This window comes from Hyperoodon ampullatus, assembly GCF_949752795.1.
Source record: "Hyperoodon ampullatus genome assembly, chromosome: 4".
Lineage (NCBI taxonomy): Eukaryota > Metazoa > Chordata > Mammalia > Artiodactyla > Ziphiidae > Hyperoodon > Hyperoodon ampullatus.
Genome location: NC_136917.1, coordinates 38,908,469 through 38,929,754, shown reverse-complemented (window position 1 = coordinate 38,929,754; position 21,286 = coordinate 38,908,469). Strand labels below are relative to the sequence as shown.

Genomic DNA, 21,286 nt, shown 5'->3' with positions numbered 1-21,286 from the left:
CCTTGATTTCCTGACCAGCCCCAGAATCAGCAGCCGTCTGCACCCTGCCTGGCTTCCTCCCGCTGAACGCAACTCCACGTGACCCTGTCTGTCCCACCCCACCCCACAGCCAAGCTGGGAGGGCACAGTGGGGGCAGGATGCTAGAGAAGAGGAGGTGACAGAGCAGGACCCAGAGTCTCTCACTGACCAGGAGGCAGCACATGCCCCTCTCTGAGCCTCAGTGGCCTTCTCTGCAAAACGGGCACATGCTGATTAAATGCTGGAACTTTCACCCACTGCCGGTCAGAGTGTAGACTGATTCATCCAAGTTGGAAAACTGTTGTGACCTATGAACGTTGACCACACCCCTCTCCTCTGATCCAGCAGTTCCGCTGCTAGGTATACACCCAATAGACATGCCCACCAGCGCTATTCATAATAGCCCCAAAGGGAAAACAACCCAAGTGTGCATCTACTGTAGAATGAATAAATTGTGGTCTCTTTACATAGTGGGATATTATGTATCAATAAGAAGGATTGAACTCAGATGAATCACAAACAATGTTGAGCAAAAAACCCCAAACAATGAGGAGTAAACACTGTGTGGTTCCATTTATATGAGGTTCCAAAGCAGGCAAAACTATGTTTAACAATTCAGGATACTGGTTTCCTTTGGAAGGGCTAGAGACTGGGGAGGTAGGGAAGAACAACGGAGGCTTCTGGTAGCTGATCATGGTGTTTTTTTTTTTTTTTAAATTGAAATGAAATTCACATAATATAAATTTAACCTGTTCGATTTCTTGAGCTGGGTGTTGATTACATGGGTATGTTCTGTTGTGAAAATTCATTAACCACACATTTTGGTGCCCTTTCTTATATCTCTATTATGCCACAATAAGTATTTACTTGAAAAAAGAGGTGGCCAAATGCTGTTCTGAGAAATAAGTGAGATAACTTGAGAGTAGTAGAATCCTGGCCCACTGGCCCCAGAGTGGGTTTGAGTGCCAGCTGGTCCTCCTCTCACTGTGTGACCTCAGGCAAGTCATTTCCTCTCTCAGAGCCTTGGTTTCCTGATTTGTACAAGATGATAATATCAGTTTCAGAAGGTGTATAATGGGACACTTTGTTTATTCAGCAGAAGTTTCCTGAATGCCTACTATGTGCTGGGTACTGGAAAAGCTACAGGAACAAAATAAACTTGGTCCCTGCCTTCCTGGAGCTCACAGTACAGCAAGAGAGACAAATCTTGAACATGAATGCAGGACATTTCTACCTGGTGAGGACTTGGAAGAAAATAGACAGACTGGAGTAGAGGCTGAGCAGAAGTGATGCACTTTGAGCTGGAAAAATCCAGGAGGGCTGAGCATGAGAAGGAGCTGGTCATGGGAAGAACATGCCAGGTAGAAGGAACGGCTTGTGCAAAGGCAAGGGTGACCAGAATTTACAGGGTGGGATGGGTAGGACTGTCTTCATGAGCATGTGACCTGTGCAGTCACTGGGCTCAGAAGGGCTCTGGATTGTGCTTGATTTAACTTTTTGGACAGGGCCTGCATTTTCATTTTGCACTGGGCCTTGAACATTCTATAACCTGTCCTGAGGAAGAGGGTCTTCAGTGAGGGTCAAAAATCCTTTTACCGGTGCTGGACATGTTCTTGCAGGTGCACATACCTTAGCTATGCCCACCTCATTCTTACCCACTCAGTCCACTCACTGCACATACAGGTAGAGTCTCCCTGTGTTCCACCATATCTCTGAGCCTGTACCACTTCACTGTATACTGGCCCCACTCCCAACTCCCTGCATTTTTGCTGGAGGACTTTCTCTGACAGGTGGAGTCCACACTGCCCATGCAACAAGCAGTCCCAAAGTGCCAGCACATTAACACTGCCCTGGGAGCAGCCCTCAGCCAATGACTATGGAAGTTGGAGGATCAGTACTCCAGCTCCCTTGTCCTTTGAGTGGGATGACTCTGCGGTGTGTGACCTACGCTATCCCCCAAAGGTCCCTAGTGGGATTGAGCTCCACGTGCCTCCCATACCCACATGCCTGTTAAAGCACCCTTTCCCAGCTGCCTTCCCTTCCCTGTGTCGCTTCCTTATTCCCCAGCTGATATGTCCTGGGATCACCGCTCAGACGACTACTTACACTAGGATTCTTGTCCCAGGGTCTGCTTCTGGGCAACCCTAAACTAAGACAGAATGTGCAAATGCAGATGATGCATGGACACAGGCTTTCTTCCCATGCTCTCTTTATTGGAGGTCTGTGGCTAGCAGGATCGTTGGAGGTGGCCTCCTACTGGATCACCTAGAGGCTCTTCTGGATCTCCTAGATGCCCTCCTGGCAGTTCTTGGTTTCACATTCTAAAAAAGACAAGGGAGTGTGAGGTTTGGCGGTGGGGTGGGTGAGGGGTCATGGGGTTGGGTCTGCCTTCCTCATGGTGGCACCCTAGATGGTAAGAGGACAGGGGCCCAAAGTGAGGGGCAGGTACAAGGCCAAGTGCAGGCCAGCCAAATGAAGTGGAGTGGTAGCTTGAAGGTAGAGCTAGATAGTACAGGGATATTATAGAGGTGTTTTTGTGATCATGATCAGAGGCTGGGGTGCAGTCATCAGGCTGAGGTTGTGCTGACTGGGCCTGGATTGCTCCAGCATAAGAGTTGTCATCAAGGGTCAGGAAGGCTGGGGCTGAGCAAGCATCCTCAGGGGAGGATTGTCTCTCTGAGACTCTGAGATTGTCTGAGCAGAGGATTGCAATACTAGGTTAGGGGCTGGACAGAAGCTGTGCAGGTAAAAGGGTTTTCTGTAGAGGGTCACAGACTGGGTCAGTGTTGTGTGGATGGGTGGGGGCGGGGCTTTGGGAAGGGGGCAAGGATGAGGGCAAGTTTGGGTGGCCGGGATGAGGCTGTGCAGGCAGGGGGGCAGGGTGGGTAGGCTATAGTGCAGGCAGAATGACTGAAGTCTGAGTCTAGATTGCCTGAATAGAAGAGCTGCATGGGGGTTCAGGGTCCTGGCTGAGGCTGTGTGGGCACAGGGTTACAGGAAGGAGTGAGGGGCCTGCTGAGGTTAGGCAAACAGGCAGGGATCAGGGACCGTGCTGAGCTTGTGTGGACAGATGGGCCTCAGGCCGAGGTAGTGCAGGCGTCGGGGGACTCACCTTGTCGAAGTGCGGCCAGGTGCGCAGCAGGTTGAAGAGCGCGTCGCCAGGGCAGTCAGTGTGCACGAGCTGGCGGTGGCCGAGCAGCGCGTAGCCTGGCCGCAGGAGGCCGGCGCGCACAGCGCAGCGCGGGAGCTCGTCGCGCACCGCGCGCAGCGCGGCCTCTGCGGGCAGCTCCTCAGTGTAGTTGCCTATGAAGGCCACGCCGAAGCCGCGGGAGTTGTGGCCGAGTGTGTGCGCACCCACCCAGTGCCAGCCGCGGCCCTCGTACACGTAGCCGTCTGAGCCCACCACGAAACTGCGAGGAGAGAGGGAAGCATGCACCACTTGGCGTGAGGCCCCGGCTCTCATCTGGCCCTCTACCCCAGTTTCCGCACCTGTGCCAAGGGCCGCCGCCACCCCAAGTCCCGCCCGGTCGCGCTGACTCTACCCCGTCCAGCCGTGTCCCACTCCCCCACCTAATGCCACCCCAGAAACCGTCCCGTTTCTCTGGATCTGCCCCCAACATTGGCCCCGTCTCTTTCTACCCAGCTCCCTCCCCATTGTCTCAAGTCCAACTCCTGCCCAATTCAGAGCGCTTTTCTGTCTTAGGTCCTATCCCATCACTGCCCCGTCCCAGTCTCAGCCCCTACTACAGGTCCTGCTCCTCTCCCAAGTCCGGACTCCCTTCCTAGTTCCCACCCCAAACTCAGGAATCCCACTGTTGAGCTATTTCTGGTCCCTGTTAAGGCCCGGACCCTAGTCTAGGCCGCGCCCCTCTCCACATTGCCTCCACCCACCCTAAACTCCTCTAAGGTTTTGCCACCTTTGCTCAGGTCCAAACCCCTCCCCCTCAGTCAGTCTCTGCGCCCCCAGGCTCTACACTGCACCACCACTTGGTCCGCCCTGCCAGCGACTTGCAGGTTGCCGCCCACCTGTAGCCTATGTCGTCCCAGCCGCGAGTATGCTGGTGGAAGCGCTGCATAGAGCGCATGTCGGCGGCGCAGCGCTCAAAGTCCGTGCAGGGTGGCGCGGGCACGTATGTGTGGTGTACATACAAGAACCCGAGCGGAAGCTGCAGCGGCGTCGGGCGGCCCTGGTACGGGGCCGCGCCCCAGCGGCAACGTGGATGGATAGCTGGACACCCTGAGAGGAAGAGAGTCCAGCACGGGAGTAAGCAAGAGTTTCTCTGCCTGCCGCCTCCTCCCACACTAAGAGCACATATAAGGATCATCCCTTCAGTCTCCTTCCAGATTTGGGGACAGTTAAGTCTCACACCACACTGGCCCCCATTGGGATCTAACTTAACTAAATCTAACAGCATCCTAGTCCTGTTGGCCTCCCAGCCAAAGCCCTTATTGGCCCCTCTGGAATCCCCCAGTTCTAGATCCTCCTGACCTGTCTGGCTCTGAGAATGTCTGTATATGTGAGAAGGAGCATCACAGGGGGTGGGGGCCCTTCTCACCTAGGAAGGCCTCAGTGAACTCCTTGGCAGCGTGGGTGGCCACCTGTGCCAGCTGTTCTTGGCTTATACCCTGAAGTTGAGGGTGTGCTGGCTCCAGCCTCTGTAGCAGGATGAGGGCCGCCCATACCTGCTGGGTCAGAATGGGAGTTGGAGCCAGAGCAGCTCCGTTCTGCCGTCGGAAGTTGCTGCGAAATCCTGGGTCTCCCGCTACCCCGGCTCCATAGTACTGGCTCAGCAGGTGGCTGAGGGGTGGCCGGGGCTCAGGGGACCGGCTCAGGAAGTCTCCAAGGAGGGCCCCATCCAGGGCACCATTGAGGAAGGCCATGGTGAGGGTTGATGCTTCAGAGTCCAGGAGTGTGAAGGTCCGGGGAACAGAGAGCTGGTCCCAGCAGCCCTCAGTTCCCAGTGAATGGCTCCAGGTCTGAGGGCCCTGGAGGAAGTTCAGGCCCAGGTCTCTGGCCAGGGTGACCACTAGGAGGCTGTCCACAGTGGTTGGGAACTTGGCTTTGGTATCTGCTGAGGAGGCTTGGACATCTGGAGAGGTGACTTGGACATCTAGATCTGTGGCTCTAACATTTGGAGACACAGCTCTGACATCTGCACAGGTGACATCTGAAGAGGTATCCCTGAGTCCTGCGGAGGTGGCTCTTACATCAGGAACCGTGGCTCCAATGTCTGGAAAGGTGACTCCAGCATCCGGAGGGGTGGCCGTGCTGTCTAAGGGCAGGTTTACGACCCTGTTCCCCTGCAGCCCTGCCTCCAGCCCTGCCAGAAGAGGCTCCACAGCCACGGTTGAGCCATCGGATGCCAGCACCACCCCGCATTCCTTCCCGTCCCACACACCATGTCTCGCCACCTCCACGATTAGGCCTCGAAGCTCTGGGCTCAGTGAAGGAGGATCCAGCTTGGTGGTCTTGAGACTCTGTCCCTCCAGCAAGAAGTGATGGAGAGGGTTGTGGGCACAAGAGTCCTGGGCTGACAGCAGCCATGCAGAGGCAATGTGGCCAGCCTCAGTGGCTGGTGCCTTCTGCTCGAGCTCAGCCAGTGCCTGGATGACAGAGTCCATGAGCAGGGGCAGGGTCGCTGCAGGAGGAGGGATGGCATTAGCCCAGCAGCCCAGCACCACCTGTTACTTAGCCTTCCCCTGCTGTTTCTACATCTTCTCAATGCCCCCAGCTCTTTGTTGGACAACCTTATGATGTCTGACATTGTCCTTGTATAGGTGAGGAAACTGAGGCACAGACAACAGGTTAAGGAGCTTAGACTATCAGCGAGCACTGGGGAGCCATGGCAGGTTCATGAGCAGGAGAGATACATGGCCAGTTTGGAATTCTGATTGCTCCTTTGAGTGCTGTGTGGAGAATAGATTTTGGGGGGACCAGAGTAGAGAAGGGGAGAGAGTTTGGAGGTAAGCAATGAAGGTGGCTGAAGCCAGGATTGTGACGCTGTGATGGACAAGAGTGGGCAGAGTCCCTAGATATTTTGAGGGAAAGATGGACCGTTTTTCATGATGGATTGGAGTTTGGGGAATTTTAGAGGGAAAGGTGTCTCAAAGGATGTTCAGGGGAGGGTGGGCCTGTGCCTTGTGGGAGAAACGTCTGTGGCTGAACTTGGAACTTAGAAGTCTGGGACTCAGAGCTGGGGTGGGTTGTTGAATAATTAAACCTTTACTATGTGGCAGGCACCATTCTAGGTGACTTATATGATAACGCAGTTAATCTTCACAAGGACCCTATGAGCGTGGAGAGGTTAAATTATCTACCTAAGATCACATAGCTAGGAAGTGGCAGAGGCAGGATTTGAACACAGGAAGTCTTAATCCTTACACTCTGCTGACTGCTGGAATTCAGGTTCTTCTCCAGACAGTTCACTCAGCGATTCCTCTATAACTTTGTTCTTCTCTCTGCCTAAAATGTCCTTTCCTGCTTCACCACCAAGTAAAATTCTTCTTCTTCCTGTACCAGTTCTATGTTTCCTCCTGCACGAAACCTTCCTGATTTTTGCTCTTTTGGCCCCAGTTTCTTCCCCCAACCCTTGCCCTGATCCTATGGGGCTGGGAGCATCTGTGTTCCCAGACTGGAGGTTCCTTGAGACTGGGGCCTCCTGGATCTAGCCTCACCCTGTACAGGGCTGGACACAGAGGGGCAGCAGTATACTTCTGCTGAAATAAGAGTCCTGGCCTCAGGCCTCTGCCTTTTGACCCACCTGTGCCTGGCTCCAGCTGCAGCAGCAATCCGTACAGGATCCATAGGATACCCTGGACCACCATTGTGGGCTTCCAGTTTCCAGGGGAAGTATCCAGTTTACCTCAGTGGAGACTTCGGCAGAGCTGGAAGGAGACGAGCACGGAGAAGTGAGAGAGCCTTTGGCTACTGTCAAAGTCCAGCGGTGAATGACACGGCTGCCACTTGCAGAGCTGTGGGCGGGAGGCAGTGGTGGCGTGGGTACAGAGTGCCCTGGCTCAATGTCATCTGGGTCTCAGGGGCTTCCCCCATCCTATCCTGTTCCTCCTAGGCTGAGGTCAATGGTCAGTAAGCCAAGCACATTGCAGGAGTGGCCTGGAAACTAGGTAGTTCAGACTCCAGCAAACTCTGCCCATTCCCCAGGAGAGGTAAACTAAGGCTAATGCAGCAATCCACCCTTCCTATGGTGATAGTTCTGTAGCTGCTTCTGGCCACCAGAGGGGACTCTCAGGTGCCTGCCCGACTGGTAAGACTGGCTGTGATGAGGGTGAGGAGAGAAGGAGAGGCCTGAAATCTGCACTGACTTCTGCCTTCTGCCTTCTTTGATGCCAGCACTTTAGCCTCAGGCAGAGGATGAGTGCAGGGGCCGAGGATTGTTTTTGTTGAAATAGTGTAGGGGGACCTGAAGATGTCACCTCTCATCTCATTCCAGCTCTGGATTCCAAGCTACTAGAGGTAGCTGAGAGCAGGAATTGGGCTGGGGTGTTTGGGACCCTGGCTTTGTCCCCGGAGCTGACTTCTGGGCTCACCTGGGTTGGCAGTGAGGGGTCCTCCCTCTTCCTCTGGTGCCTGTGGCCAAGTCCTGCTGAAGAGAGCCCTCCTCCTCTTTATCCAACATCAGGTGGGATGGGCTCATCATGGCTGGGGCTGCCGTGTAAATTACTTCATTGTTAGCTTCCCATCTCGAAACTAGCCTGGGGAATTTCCAGGAGACCCACCGGGCTGGGCACTCAGCACCGGGCTGGGCACTCAGCACAGGGCGGGCCCTGGGCGGGCCTGGGAATGTCCAGGCTAAGCCAGGCCTGGGATTCCCCAGGGGACCGACTTAGATATTGAGTGTCCTCTTTCTGGGCATTCAGCATGACTTAGCACATAGCTGGACACACAGTAGGGGCTCACAGAGTGAGGTGCTAAGAGAGGAGGATGAATAGAGGCTGCTCCCCAGGAGATTCTGAGGAAATCTCCTCCTCCTCCATGTCCCAGTTTCTGAGGATTTGGGGTCAGGGGCTCTGCCTGATAGAACCACGTGGAGGCTGTGGGCTGTGTGTCCATCCGGTGCAGGACTAGAGTGAGGAGAGTGAGGGTGTAAAATTTAAGGTGGTGCCGAAAATCTCAGCCATCAAGGTAAATAATATTCTAGCACAATGTTTTAAAAGGCTAAAAGAAATGCAAAAAAAATCCATGATGAAAAAAATATCAACATTTTAATAAAGACAGGGTCAGGGGCAGTGCTGTGCTTAGACATATTGGAGCCAGAAGTGAAAGGAAAAATCAGGAATTCTGATCCTGTCTTTGTGCCTCACTTGCTTTAACTTCATCCAGGCCCTACATCCACCAGGGGGTAGCCCCCAGGATGTTGCAGGGTAACTGTCACATGAGATCCTCACCTAATGTCTGCTTGGTCTGGGAATGACCTTGCTGTGGCCTTGGGTTTGTACCTCTGATTCTCCCACTGATTGTGGCTGTGGAGAGACACTTACAATTTTATTTAACAGCCAATTTATGCTCATTTTACCCAGCAGGAGGGTGAGCTCAGAGATGTTAAGTAACTTGCCCAAGGTCACATAGCTAGAACCTGGGGAGGGCTCCAAGCCCAGTGCATGTTTTCACTATCCTGTGGCTAGGTCAGGGTCAGAGTAATTATGACTCTTCATGCTGGGCAAGAGTTTGCAGACTGGCTACAGAGCAACTTCACACCCAATAATTATTGGGCCAGCCAGAAGGGCAGCCTTGGTACCTGTTTAAAGCTTGAAGTTTGTGGTAGGAGCTGGGTTGTATTGGAGTCAGGGACATGTCATGGCCAGCCAACATTTCCCTCAGGGTCTATCAGGAAGCCTCCTTGATTACCCCTGGCTCCCCACTTCTCCCATTCTGGCTCCCTAGCCCAGGATTCCTACATTTGACCCAGACCTGTCCATACAAGGTCTAGAGTTTCTCTGTCTGGTTCCATCTCTCCCAGACTAGGATATGTTGAATTCTCTTGGGATGCCCAGAAATGCCAACCACAGGTCAGGGACCAGATGAGTAGCAGGGAGTGACTGTTGAGCACACCATAGACCTGACTGAGGATGTGGGGTCAATTTGAGGTTAGGCTCTGAAACACACACATGCAGACACCCACACACCAAGGCACCTGGTCTTGGCTGGGCCTGGGAGGCAGCACAAAGGCTGGGATTCCCATGATGAGTCATTCCCCGCCCCTGCTTCCCTCCCACTTTATGAGGCCCACGGCCAGGATATGTCAAGGGCCCTCCAGGCTGCAGACAGAACAGGGGTCTCATGAGAGTACCCAGGGCCTGGGGCCATCTCTAATGGAGGTAGCATTGGCACAGAGAGACAGAACCCTGGGCTCTGGATCTGAAGTGAAGCTGGGATCGAGGCCAGAGGCCAGAGGAAAAGGAACTTGGGGCGGGGCAGGGCTGGGCTTGGGGCCAAGATCAGAGTTAATAATATTCATTTTGGTAACAGTAATGATAATAATAATGAAGACCCTGATAATAATAATAAAAACTTGTGTGCAGGTCTCTGAGATAAGATTTTATATGCCTACATTTTTTTGAATTTAATTCTTTAAATCGAAATATAGTTGATTTACAATGTCGTGCCAATCTCTGCTGTACAGCAAAGTGACTCAGTTATACACATAGAGACATTCTTTTTTTTTTTTGGCCGCACCTTATGGCATGTGGGATCCTATTTCCCTGACCAGGGATTGAACCTGTGTCCCCTGCAGTGGAAGTGCAGAGTCTTAACCACTGGAACGCCAGGGAAGTCCTGAGACGTTCTTTTTTAAAATATTCTTTTCCATTATGATTTATCACAGGATACTGAATATAGTTCCCAGTGCTATACAGTAGGACCTTGTTTATTCATCCTATATATAACAGTTTATATTTGTTGATCCCAAACTTCCAGTCCTTCCCTCCCCCACCCCCATCCCCCTTGGCAACCACAAGTCTGTTCTCTATGTCTGTGAGTCTGTTTCTGTTTTGTAGATGGGTTCATTTGTACCATATTTTAGATTCCACATATAAGTGATATCATGGTATTTGTCTTTCTCTTTCTGACTTACTTCACTTAGTATGATAATCTCTAGTCATATCCATGTTGCTGCAAATGGATTATTTCATTCCTTTTTATGGCTGAGTAGTATTCCATTGTATATATGTACCACATCTTCTTTATCCATTCATCTGTCGATGGACATTTAGGTTGTTTCCATGTTTTGCATATACCTACATTTTAAAATTCAGCTCTGGGTTTTGTGAAGAGATGTTTTATTATTTTTTAATTTTTTCACATCTTTATTGGAGTATAAATGCTTTACAATGTTGTGTTAGTTTCTGCTGTACAACAAAGTGAATCAGCTATATGTATACATATATCCCCATATTCCCTCCCTCTTGAGCCTCCCTCCCACCCTCCCTATCCCATCCCTCTAGGTTGTCACAAAGCACAGAGCTGATCTCCCTGTGCTATGCAGCAGCTTCCCACTAGCTAACTATTTTACGTTTGGTAGTGTATATATGTCAGTGCTACCCTCTCACTTCCTCCCAGCTTCCCCTTCCCGCCCTGTGTCCTCAAGTCCATTCTCTATGTCTACGTCTTTATTCCTGCCCTGCCACTAGGTTCACCAGTACCGCTTTTTTTTTTTTTTTTTTTTTTTTTTTTTTTGTGGTACGCGGGCCTCTCACTGTTGTGGCCTCTCCCGTTGCGGAGCACAGGCTCCGGATGCGCAGGCTCAGCAGCCATGGCTCACGGGCCCAGCCGCTCCGCGGCATATGGGATCCTCCCAGACCGGGGCACGAACCCGTATCCCCTGCATCGGCAGGCGGACTCTCAACCACTGCGCCACCAGGGAGGCCCCCGCTTTTTTATTTTTATTTTTTTTTGCAGTACGCGGGCCCCTCACTGCTGTGGCCTCTCCCGTTGCGGAGCACAGGCTCTGGACGTGCAGGCTCAGCGGCCATGGCTCACGGGCCCAGCTGCTCCGCGGCACGTGGGATCCTCTCGGACCGGGGCACGAACCCGTGTCCCCTGCATCGGCAGGTGGACTCTCAACCACTGTACCACCAGGGAAGCCCAGTTTCATTCTTTTTTATGGCTGAGTAATATTCCATTGTATATATGTGCCACATTGAAGAGATGTTTTAAAGCAAGACTGGGCAAACCACAGCCTATGGATTGACTATCTGTTTTGTAAACATATTTTTTTGTTTTGTTTTGTTTTCAAGGTGAAATTCACCTAACATAAAGTGAACCATTTAAAAGTATGCAATTCTGTGGCATTTAGTACATTTACAATTTTGTACAACCATCACCTATATCTAATCTAGTTCCAAAATTTTCATCACCCCAAAATAAAACCCTGTACCCATTAAGCAGTTACTTTCTGTCATCTACCAGCCCCTAGCAATTGCCAGTCTGCTTTCTGTCTCTGTGGATTTACCTATTCTGGACATTTCATATAAATGGAATCAAACAATATGTGACTTTTTGTGTCTGGCTTTTTTTTTCATTGAGCATAATGTTTTCAAGTTTCATTCACATTGTAGCATGAATCAATGCATTTTATTATGAATCATTCCTTTATATGGCTGAATAATATTCTATTCTATGGATGTAGCACAATTTGTTTATGTAAAATGAAAGTTTATTGGAACACATCCTCTTCCATTTGTTTACATATTGTCTATGATTATTTTCATGCTCTAACAGCAGAGTTGAGTCATTGTGATGGAGACCATTTGTCCTGCAAAGTTGAAAATACTTACTATGTGCATCCCCCACCTCCAGCTTTACTGAGATATAATTGACATATAACATTGTATAAGTTTAAGGTGTGCAACGTGATGATTTGATATATGAATGTATTGCAAAATGATTACCACAATAAGGGTAGTTAACACATCCATCACCTTACTTCACATATTTATTTTTTGTGTGTCTGTGGTGAGAACTTTAAGATGTACTCTCTTAGCAACTTTGAAGTATACAAAATTGTTGACTATAGTCACCATGCTGTATGTTAGGTTCTCAGAACTTATTTATCTTATAACTAAAAGTCTGTACCCTTTGACCAACATCTCCCCATTTCCCCCGTCCCCAGCCCTTGGCAACCACCATTCTACTCTGTTTCTATATGTTTATTTTTTTTTCTTTTTTAAATTCCACATGTAAGCGAGACCATACAGTATTTGTCTTTCTCTGTCTGACTTATTTTACATAGCATAATGCCATCAACTTCCATTCAGGTTGTTGCGAATGGCAGGACTTCCTTATTTTTTAATGGCTGAATTGTATATTTATTTATATTTATATATATCTATCTATCCATCTACATCACCTTTTCTTTATCCATTGAGAGGCACTGAGATTGTTTCCCTGTCTTGGCTATTGTAAATAATGCATCAATGAACATGGGGGTGCAGATACCTTTCTGGGTAGTGGTTTCATTTCGTTTGGATTCATGTGGCCTTTAAATAAAGTTTGCTGACCCATGCTGAGCCATCCCACCCAGATTCCTATTCTCACACTGTTTCTTACTAGCTAGAGAAAGAGCCTTAGTCTTGAGTCCTCGTTTTGTCCATCTCTGAAATGGGAGAATAGTACCAAACTCATAGGGTTTTTGAGAGTTAAACAAGGAGATACATGCAAAGTGCTTAGGACCAGGCCAGCGTGTGGAAAGCATTCAATAAGTAGAGTCATTTCTGCTCATCCACCTGACTGCCCCAGCCTCCCCAGCAGAGGGTCAGCCTGCAGGATAATCTATTACGGCCAGACTCCATGTCCTGGATGAGTCCAGACTCACAGTCATTTATTATTTCTGCCTCTGGGGTACTTGTCCAAGTCAAGTCTTCCCTACTGGCCCCAGGCCCCCACAATACACACATATCATCTCAGAATAACATAACGACAGTACCTTAAACAATGTGATTGTTGAAAATCCATTTAAGACTTTTTTTCTGTTTTTTTTTTTTTTTTTGTCTTTTGGGTATATCCCATTGGGAATGTGCCATCAAATTATCGTCCCCATAATGTCTCTTGAAATAGTTTCATTTTGTAGTTTTGTCCCTAACCTGAAGCTTTTGATTCTTAGGAAATTTCTTTTTGAGGACAGAAAGTTTTTATTTTTTTAAAACCGTAACAACAATAAAAACAACACCTCATGATAAGATTGTGCATTATAATTATGTGACTAGAAACAATGTGGGATTAGAAAACATCTCAAATAACAGTATTTATATTATTATAATAACTGTTATTATTATTGAAAAATTCACCTCACTATTCCACCACCCCCATTAAAAAATATCTCTGAATATTGTACTATAACAAATGCAACTTAGACTAACTGGGTCATTCAAATAAGGTAATGCCACTTTACCTTTTTTTATTGTGGTAAAATATACATAACATAGATTTTACAATTTTAACCACTTTTAAGTGTACAGTTCAGTGGCATTAAGTACATTCACATTGTTGTACAACCATCACCACCACATCCATCTCCAGAAATTTTTCATCTTCCCCAACTGAAATTCTGTCCCCATTAAACACTAACTCCCCATTCCAGTTTCCCCCAGCCCTTGGAACTCACCATTCTATTTTCTTTCCCTATGAATTTGACTGCTCTAGGCACCGCATATAAGTGGAATCATATAATATTTGTCTTTTGTGACAGGCTTATTTCACTTAGCAAAGTGTCTTTAAGGTTCATCACTGTTGTAGCATGTGCCACCATTTCCTTCCATTTTAAGGCTGAATAATAGTCCATTGTATGGATACACTACACTTGGTTTATCCATTCATCTGTTGATGGACATTTGGGTTGTTTCCACTTATGACTATTGTGAATAGTTCTGCTATGAACATGTGTGTACAAATATCTATTTAAGTTCCTGCTTTCACTTCTTTTGAGTATACACCTAGAAGTGGAATTGCTGGGTCATGTGATAATTGTATGTTTACTTTTTTGAGGAACCCCCATACTGTTTTCCATAGTGGCTGCACCATTTTACATTCTACCAACAGTGCACAGGGTTCTAAGTTCTCCACATCCTCACCAACATTTGTTATTTTCTTTTTGTACATTAGCTATCTTAATAGGTGTGAAGTGAGGAAATTATTTATTAAATCTAATATTATTTTAGAATTATGTAAATACTTAAATGGTTCCAAAGTCAAATCTACAGAATAAGATATATAGAGAGACATCTAGCTTCTATTCCAGTACCCTCCATCATGTTCTTTCCCTTCCTCTCAGCTAACAATTTACAATTTTTTCATGGTTTACTCTCTCTCTCCCTCTCTCTCTCTCTCCATATATATATATATACATATACATGTATATATATATATGTATATATATAGATAGATAGATAGATTCCATTTTGCTGTTTTTCCATTTAACACTGTTTCCTGGAGATCTTTCCATACTGGTATACGGAGCTCTTCCTCATTCTTTTTTACAGCTACATAGTACTCCATCATGTGGCTGTGCCACAATTTGTTTATTCAACCATTCCCTACTGTTGGACATATGGACATTTCCAGTCTTTTGACAGTTTAAATGGTGCTGCTATGAATAACCTTGTTCATTCATCTTTTCTTATTTTTGCAAGAAAACCATTGGGATATATTCCTCTAAGTGGAAAAATACCTATATAATTTTGCCAGATATTTACTAATTTCCCCTCTCCAGGGCTCACATCACTTTGCATTTTCTCTAGTAAAGTATGTGAGTGTGTAAAATACAAACTTTTTCATTCAACCCAGTGGACTCCTATACATACTTCAAAGCCCATCCCCAGTATCCAGGGAGCCTTCCCTTCTCCTCAGGCTTTCTCTTCTTGCCTTTCCCAGCTCCAGAGTCCTTTCTCTGGTTCAGCTCTGACACCATGAGTCTGCGAGTGTCTATGTCAAACTCCATACTCTCCAGACTAGGAGCTCCTTGAGTGCTGGCCCCAGGGGTGAGTCTTCTTGGGGCATTCAGCCCAGGACTGGGAACAGAGAGGTGACAATAACAGAAGGTTTTCTGCCTGAACAAAGGACAACCCCTTATCTCTGGGTCTCCCTGGCTTGATTCTGCTGGGCCAGAGGAAAAGAACCAGGTCAAACTAGCCAATATCCTGGGTTCTTCTGTTTGCCTTCTTGCTGAGTTACCTGTGCTTCCAGGGTGATGATTTCACTGTGGGTATCTGTCACCTGCATGGCTCCCAGGCAGAGGAGTGGAAACTGCTTGAGGTCAGAGAGACCCCAGGTCCAATTCAGACTTCCCCACTCCCTGGGTGGAGCACCTCCTCTCTCTGTGCCTTGATTTTTCTATCTCTAAAATGGCAATAATAATGTATCTATCTTATGCTTGTAGCAAATGTATGGGTGATATGAAATCACATCAACCTGCTTCCCACCATTTATATCTAATTTATTTATTATTGAGGTGAAATTCATGTACCATAATATTAATCATTTCAAAGTGAACAATTCAATGGCATTTAGTACATTCACAATCTTGTACAACTATCTTCTCTATCTAGTTCCAAAACGTTTTCATCACCCCAGATGGAAACCTCATACTGATTAAGTAATCTCTCCCTGTTTCCTATTCCTCGCTCCTCCCCAGCCTCTGGCAACCACCAATATGCTTCCTGTCTCTAAGAATTACCTACTCTGGACATTTCGTATAAATGGAATCATACATTATGTGACCTTTTGTGTCTGACTTCTTTCACTCAGCGTAAGGCTTTTTGAGTTTCATCCACGTTGTAGCGTGTGTCAGGGCTTCATTCCTTTTTATGGCTGAATAATATTCTAATCTATAGATATTTGATATTTTGTTTATCCAGTCATCATTTGATGGGCATTTGGATTGTTTCCACTTTTGGCTACTGTGAATAGTGCTGTTATGAACATGCCTGTACATGCACTTGTTTGAGTACAGTTTTCAATTCTTTTGGGTCTATATCTAGGAGTGGAATTGCTGGGTCATGGAGTAACTCTACGTTTAACTTTTTGAGAAATCACCAAACCCCACCATTTATTTTTACACATTTGATATCTCTAATGCCTCCCAAAGCCAGTGAAGAGAGAATTCTAAGTCCCCATTTTGTAGCCAAGGAAACTGAGGCTGGGAGAGGTGGTGTCACACCATGCTGAGGTTAATAACCATAGACTAGTTCCCATCTGCTTAGTGGCCACTGGGTGCCAGACACTTCCTAAGGAGGGTCTTTGGATTGGACCCCCATAGCCTCACCATCCCTGGAATCTGACAGATCTAGTTTAACTCCTAACTTGGGCAAGTTATACTCTGAACCTCCATCTCTCTTTATAATGTGAGTCCCAACCTTAATGTGAAAAATGAGTGTGGTAATGTAGGCAGACAACGAAGCATGTACGAAGCCTTTGATTTACAGATGAGTCAAGCAAAAAAGTGGTCGACTCAGGCTCAAAGGGGTGAAGTAACTTGCCAAAAGTCACATAGCAATTGGTGGCTAGATCCAGCCTGCAAGCATTTTTGAGGTTTCCTGAAGTTTAACCCCTTTGGAAGCTAGTGAGGTGAGGTCCATAAGGCAGGTCCTCTTGTGGGGAGGGGTTTGCTGCTGTGTTGCTTTGTTCTTTGGGGAGCTGACCTGTGACAACACAGAATCTTGCTGAATCAGCCTAGGGTGGCCTGTGGTCATGAACAACAACAGATTCCGTGGCAGAGGTCAACTTTGCCGCAAACTGTTCACTCCCTTCCTGCTCTACAGTTTATATCAGCACAGCTGAAGGCAGGGTGACTTCTGGTGCCCCAAACAGGCATGGACCAGGCACCTCCTTGCCTCTAGGCATTGGCTCCTGCTGGTCCCTCTGCCTTGAGTCACCCACCCTCCTTCCCTCTCATTTCTGCCTTGCATACACTAGAATCTTCACAATCGACTTCTGCTCCCCACCCCGATCTCCTCTCCTAGTGCGTTTCCTGCTCCAGCCCACTGGCCTCTTGCTCCGTGAGGATACCACCCTCATTCAGCCCCAGGGCATTTGCACTTGCTGTTCACTTTGCTTGGAATAGTCTTCTTCATATCTTCCTATCATTCAGGGATCACTCAAACATACCTTCCTCTTAGAGGCCTAGCCACCTTATCTAAACTAGGTTCCCAGTCCTTCTCTGAGAGAACATCCTATTTACTAAGATCCTTACCAGACATTATCTTATTCATTTGTTTAATTACTGCTGCCTTCCCCACTTGGATGGAAACTCCAGGAGGGCAGGGACCTGTCCTGCTCAGTGTTGCATCCTCAGGGCTGAGACCAGTGCCTGGCACACAGCATTCAGGTGTTCAATAAACGTCTGTCAACTGAGTGACCACTTGGCTCTTCATTATAAATATGAATTTTCTTTCCTCCTAAATTGGATGATGAGTGTGAAGGCTTTTTTCACACTAGGCATCCAAGTCCCAGAACTCTCAGATGGGTCACAGGAATTAAAATCCTGACTCTGTTTTCACCACCAGGCAGTGTCACCTTGGGCAAGTCACTGGCCCTATGTGGGGCTCCAATTTGTAAAACAAAGTCCTTATTCCCCCTTTTTTCAAAATCTGGTGAAAGCTGTGGCTCTCAGTCTCCACTGAAAAAATGAATTCATGATTTGGTACTTGATATTAAGGAATTTAATGATTTCTCCCAAAGTCCAATTGTGGGTTTCCTCTCCAGATAATCAGTATTAAAATTGATTTGTTCATGGACTCAGTTGGTCAGCAGCTATTCAAATGGCAGCAATAGTCTGTGCCCAGCCTCATGCTGGGAGATTCTGGGGTCCCAAAAGACCTAGTCCCAGGCTAGCTGGGAGGGCCCACAGTGGGAGCTTGAGTACAGCATGGGAAAGGAGCACAGAAAGGCTCCTGGAGGAGCGGCTGCTGCAGCTGGGTTTTGAAGGATGAATAGGAGTTGGTCTGGCAGGAGAGGGTATTCTAGCAGAGGCAACAGCTTTAGGGGATTTGAGGGAGAGAGGAGAAATACTAACACACATGTATACAACATATAAGGGAGAATCCACTTTTCAGGTTGGAGTCTCAGGACCATCCCAACAGGGAAGGAGATGACTGCCCTCGTTTTATAGTAGAGAAGAATGAGACACAAAGGTGCTAAGAAGAGCACTCCAGTCCACAGAGCTGGCAATTGGCAGAGCCAGGTCTACTGAGGGCTTCTCCTAAAGGGGCATTCTTATTGATTGAGGGACAAGAAGGTTGTTTCTGATAGACTGAGGTGGGGAGGGGGGAGGGCTGAGCCAGATCAGCTGAGGGACAGGAAGGTGGAAGTAATTGGTTAGGTGGACAGACAGGAAGAGTCTAATTGGCTGAGAAGTAGGATATGGGAGTCTGACTGGCTGAGGATTAGGCGAGTAGTTTAATTAGCCAAGGAGCAGGAGGGTGGAGTCTGGTTGTCTGAGAAGCAGGAGAGTGTCTGATTGGCTGAAGAGAGGGAGGGCAGAGTCTGACTGGCTGAGGGCTAGGAGTGAGGGGGGGGAAGGGGGCGGAGTCTAATTGGATGAGAAACAGGAGATTGGAGTTTGTTCAGCTGAGGGATAGGAGAGCATTTAATTGGCTAAGGTGTGGGAGGAGAGAGTCTGATTGGCTTAAGGGAGGTAGAAGGAAGTATCCGCGGATGTCAGCAGTATCATTTACCCTCTATTTCACAAATCCTGTGTCCCTGGGCCCTGATGCAGGGAGGTGGAAATTAATCCTCCCGGAACTATGGGGAAATGGAGACAGGTGTTTGCAGAGGAAGGATGGGGGCTGGGTCACACTAGACAAAGGCCAGAAAGGACACCTTGTTCTTTACTGCTCATTTCGCCTTCTCCACAGTAACTAGGTCACTAAGATTCTGCTCAGGTGGGAGACGAGCCACCCCTGAGAGGGAACAGAATTCTAGGCAGAAGGAACAGCAGTGCAAAAGCTTTGAGGTGGGAGAGATGGCCTTGGTTGGTTTGGCAAAAATGGTCTCAAGTGGCTGGCTACTGTGAATAATGCTGGTATAAGCATGTGTGTTCATGTATCTGTTTGAGTCCCTGTTTTCAGTTTACTTGGGCATATACTTAGGAGTGGAACTTAGAGAGTTCATATGGTAATTCTATTCCTCAAAAAAGGAACCACCACTGGGATTGACATATATACACTAATATGTAAAAAATGGATAACTAATGAGAACCTGCTGTATTAAAAAAAAAAAAAAAAAAAGAACCACCACACTGTTTTTCCATGGTGGCTCTACCATTTTACATCCCCATCAAGAGTATATGAAGGGGGCTTCCCTGGTGGCACAGTGGTTGAGAGTCTGCCTGCCGATGCAGGGGACACGGGTTCGTGCCCCAGTCTGGGAAGATCCCACATGCCGCGGAGCGGCTGGGCCCGTGAGCCATGGCCGCTGAGCCTGCGCGTCTGGAGCCTGTGCTCCGTGGCGGGAGAGGCCACAGCAGTGAGAGGCCCGCATACCGCAAAAAAAAAAAAAAAAAAAAAAAAAAAAAAAGAGTATATGAAGGGATTTCTCTTCTTTTCATCTCTGCCCCTTAAAGTCTGCTGTGAGGACCAGATGGCTTCACAGGCAAATTCTATCAAACATTTAGAGAAGAGCTAACACCTATCCTTCTCAAACTCTTCCAAAATATAGCAGAGGGAGGAACACTCCCAAACTCATTCTACGAGGCCACCATCACCCTGATACCAAAACCAGACAAAGATGTCACAAAGAAAGAAAACTACAGGCCAATATCACTGATGAACATAGATGTAAAATCCTCCACAAAATACTAGCAAACAGAATCCAACAGCACATTAAAAGGATCATACACCATGATCAAGTGGGTTTATTCCAGGAATACAAGGATTCTTCAATATACACAAATCAATCAACGTGATACACCATATTAACAAATTGAAGGAGAAAAACCATATGATCATCTCAATAGATGCAGAGAAAGCTTTCGACAAAATTCAACACCCATTTATGATAAAGCTCCTGCAGAAAGTAGGCATAGAGGGAACTTTCCTCAACATAATAAAGGCCATATATGACAAACCCACAGCCAACATCGTCCTCAATGGTGAAAAACTGAAACCATTTCCACTAAGATCAGGAACAAGACAAGGTTGTCCACTCTCATCACTATTATTCAACATAGTTTTGGAAGTTTTAGCCACAGCAATCAGAGAAGAAAAAGAAATAAAAGGAATCCAAATTGGAAAAGAAGAAGTAAAGCTGTCACTGTTTGCAGATGACATGATACTATAATCCTAAAGATGCTACCAGAAAACTACTAGAGCTAATCAATGAATTTGGTAAAGTAGCAGGATACAAAATTAATGACAGAAATCTCTTGAATTCCTATACAGTAATGATGAAAAATCTGAAAGAGAAATTAAGGAAACACTCCCATTTACCAATGCAACAAAAAGAATAAAATATCTAGGAATAAACCTACCTAAGGAGACAAAAGACCTGTATGCAGAAAACTATGACACTGATGAAAGAAATTAAAGATGATACAAATAGATGGAGAGATACACCATGTTCTTGGATTGGAAGAATCAACATTGTGAAAATGACTATACTACCCAAAGCAATCTGCAGATTCAATGCAATCCCTATCAAACTACCAATAGCATTTTTCACAGAACTAGAACAAAATATTTCACAATTTGTATGGAAACACAGAAGACCCTGAATAGCCAAAGCAATCTTGAGAAAGAAAAACAGAGCTGGAGGAATCAGGCTCCCGGACTTCCGACTATACTACAAAGCTACAGTAATCAAGACAGTATGGTACTGGCACAAAAACAGAAATATAGATCAATGGAACAGGTTAGAAAGCCGAGACATAAACCCACGCACATATGGTCACCTTATCTTTGATAAAGGAGGCAAAAATATACAATGGAGAAAAGACAGCCTCTTCAATAAGTGGTACTGGGAAAACTGGACAGCTACACGTAAAAGAATGAGATTAGAACACTCCCTAACACCATGCACAAAAATAAACTCAGAATGGATTAAAGACCTAAATGTAAGGCCAGACACTATCAAACTCTTAGAGGAAAACATAGGCAGAACACTCTATGACATAAATCACAGCAAGATCCTTTTTGACCCACCTCCTAGAGAAATTGAAATAAAAACTAAAATAAACAAATGGCACCTAATGAAGCTTAAAAGCTTTTGCACAGCAAAGGAAACCATAAACAAGACCAAAAGACAACCCTCAGAATGGGAGA

General features: G+C 47.0%; 1 protein-coding gene across 1 annotated transcript; it reads right to left on the bottom strand.

Moving 5' to 3' along the window:
- Positions 1-2,280: 2,280 nt before the first annotated feature.
- PGLYRP2 (peptidoglycan recognition protein 2) lies at positions 2,281-6,859 on the bottom strand (the record flags this gene model as incomplete). The annotated part of the gene is made up of 5 exons (XM_079703231.1): positions 6,781-6,859; positions 4,576-5,658; positions 4,046-4,256; positions 3,132-3,429; positions 2,281-2,340 (listed from the first exon to the last, which is right to left on the bottom strand). Exons 1-5 carry the CDS (start codon positions 6,842-6,844, stop codon positions 2,281-2,283), a joined length of 1,716 nt encoding a protein of 571 aa, XP_079559357.1. The 5' UTR covers positions 6,845-6,859.
- Positions 6,860-21,286: the final 14,427 nt, after the last annotated feature.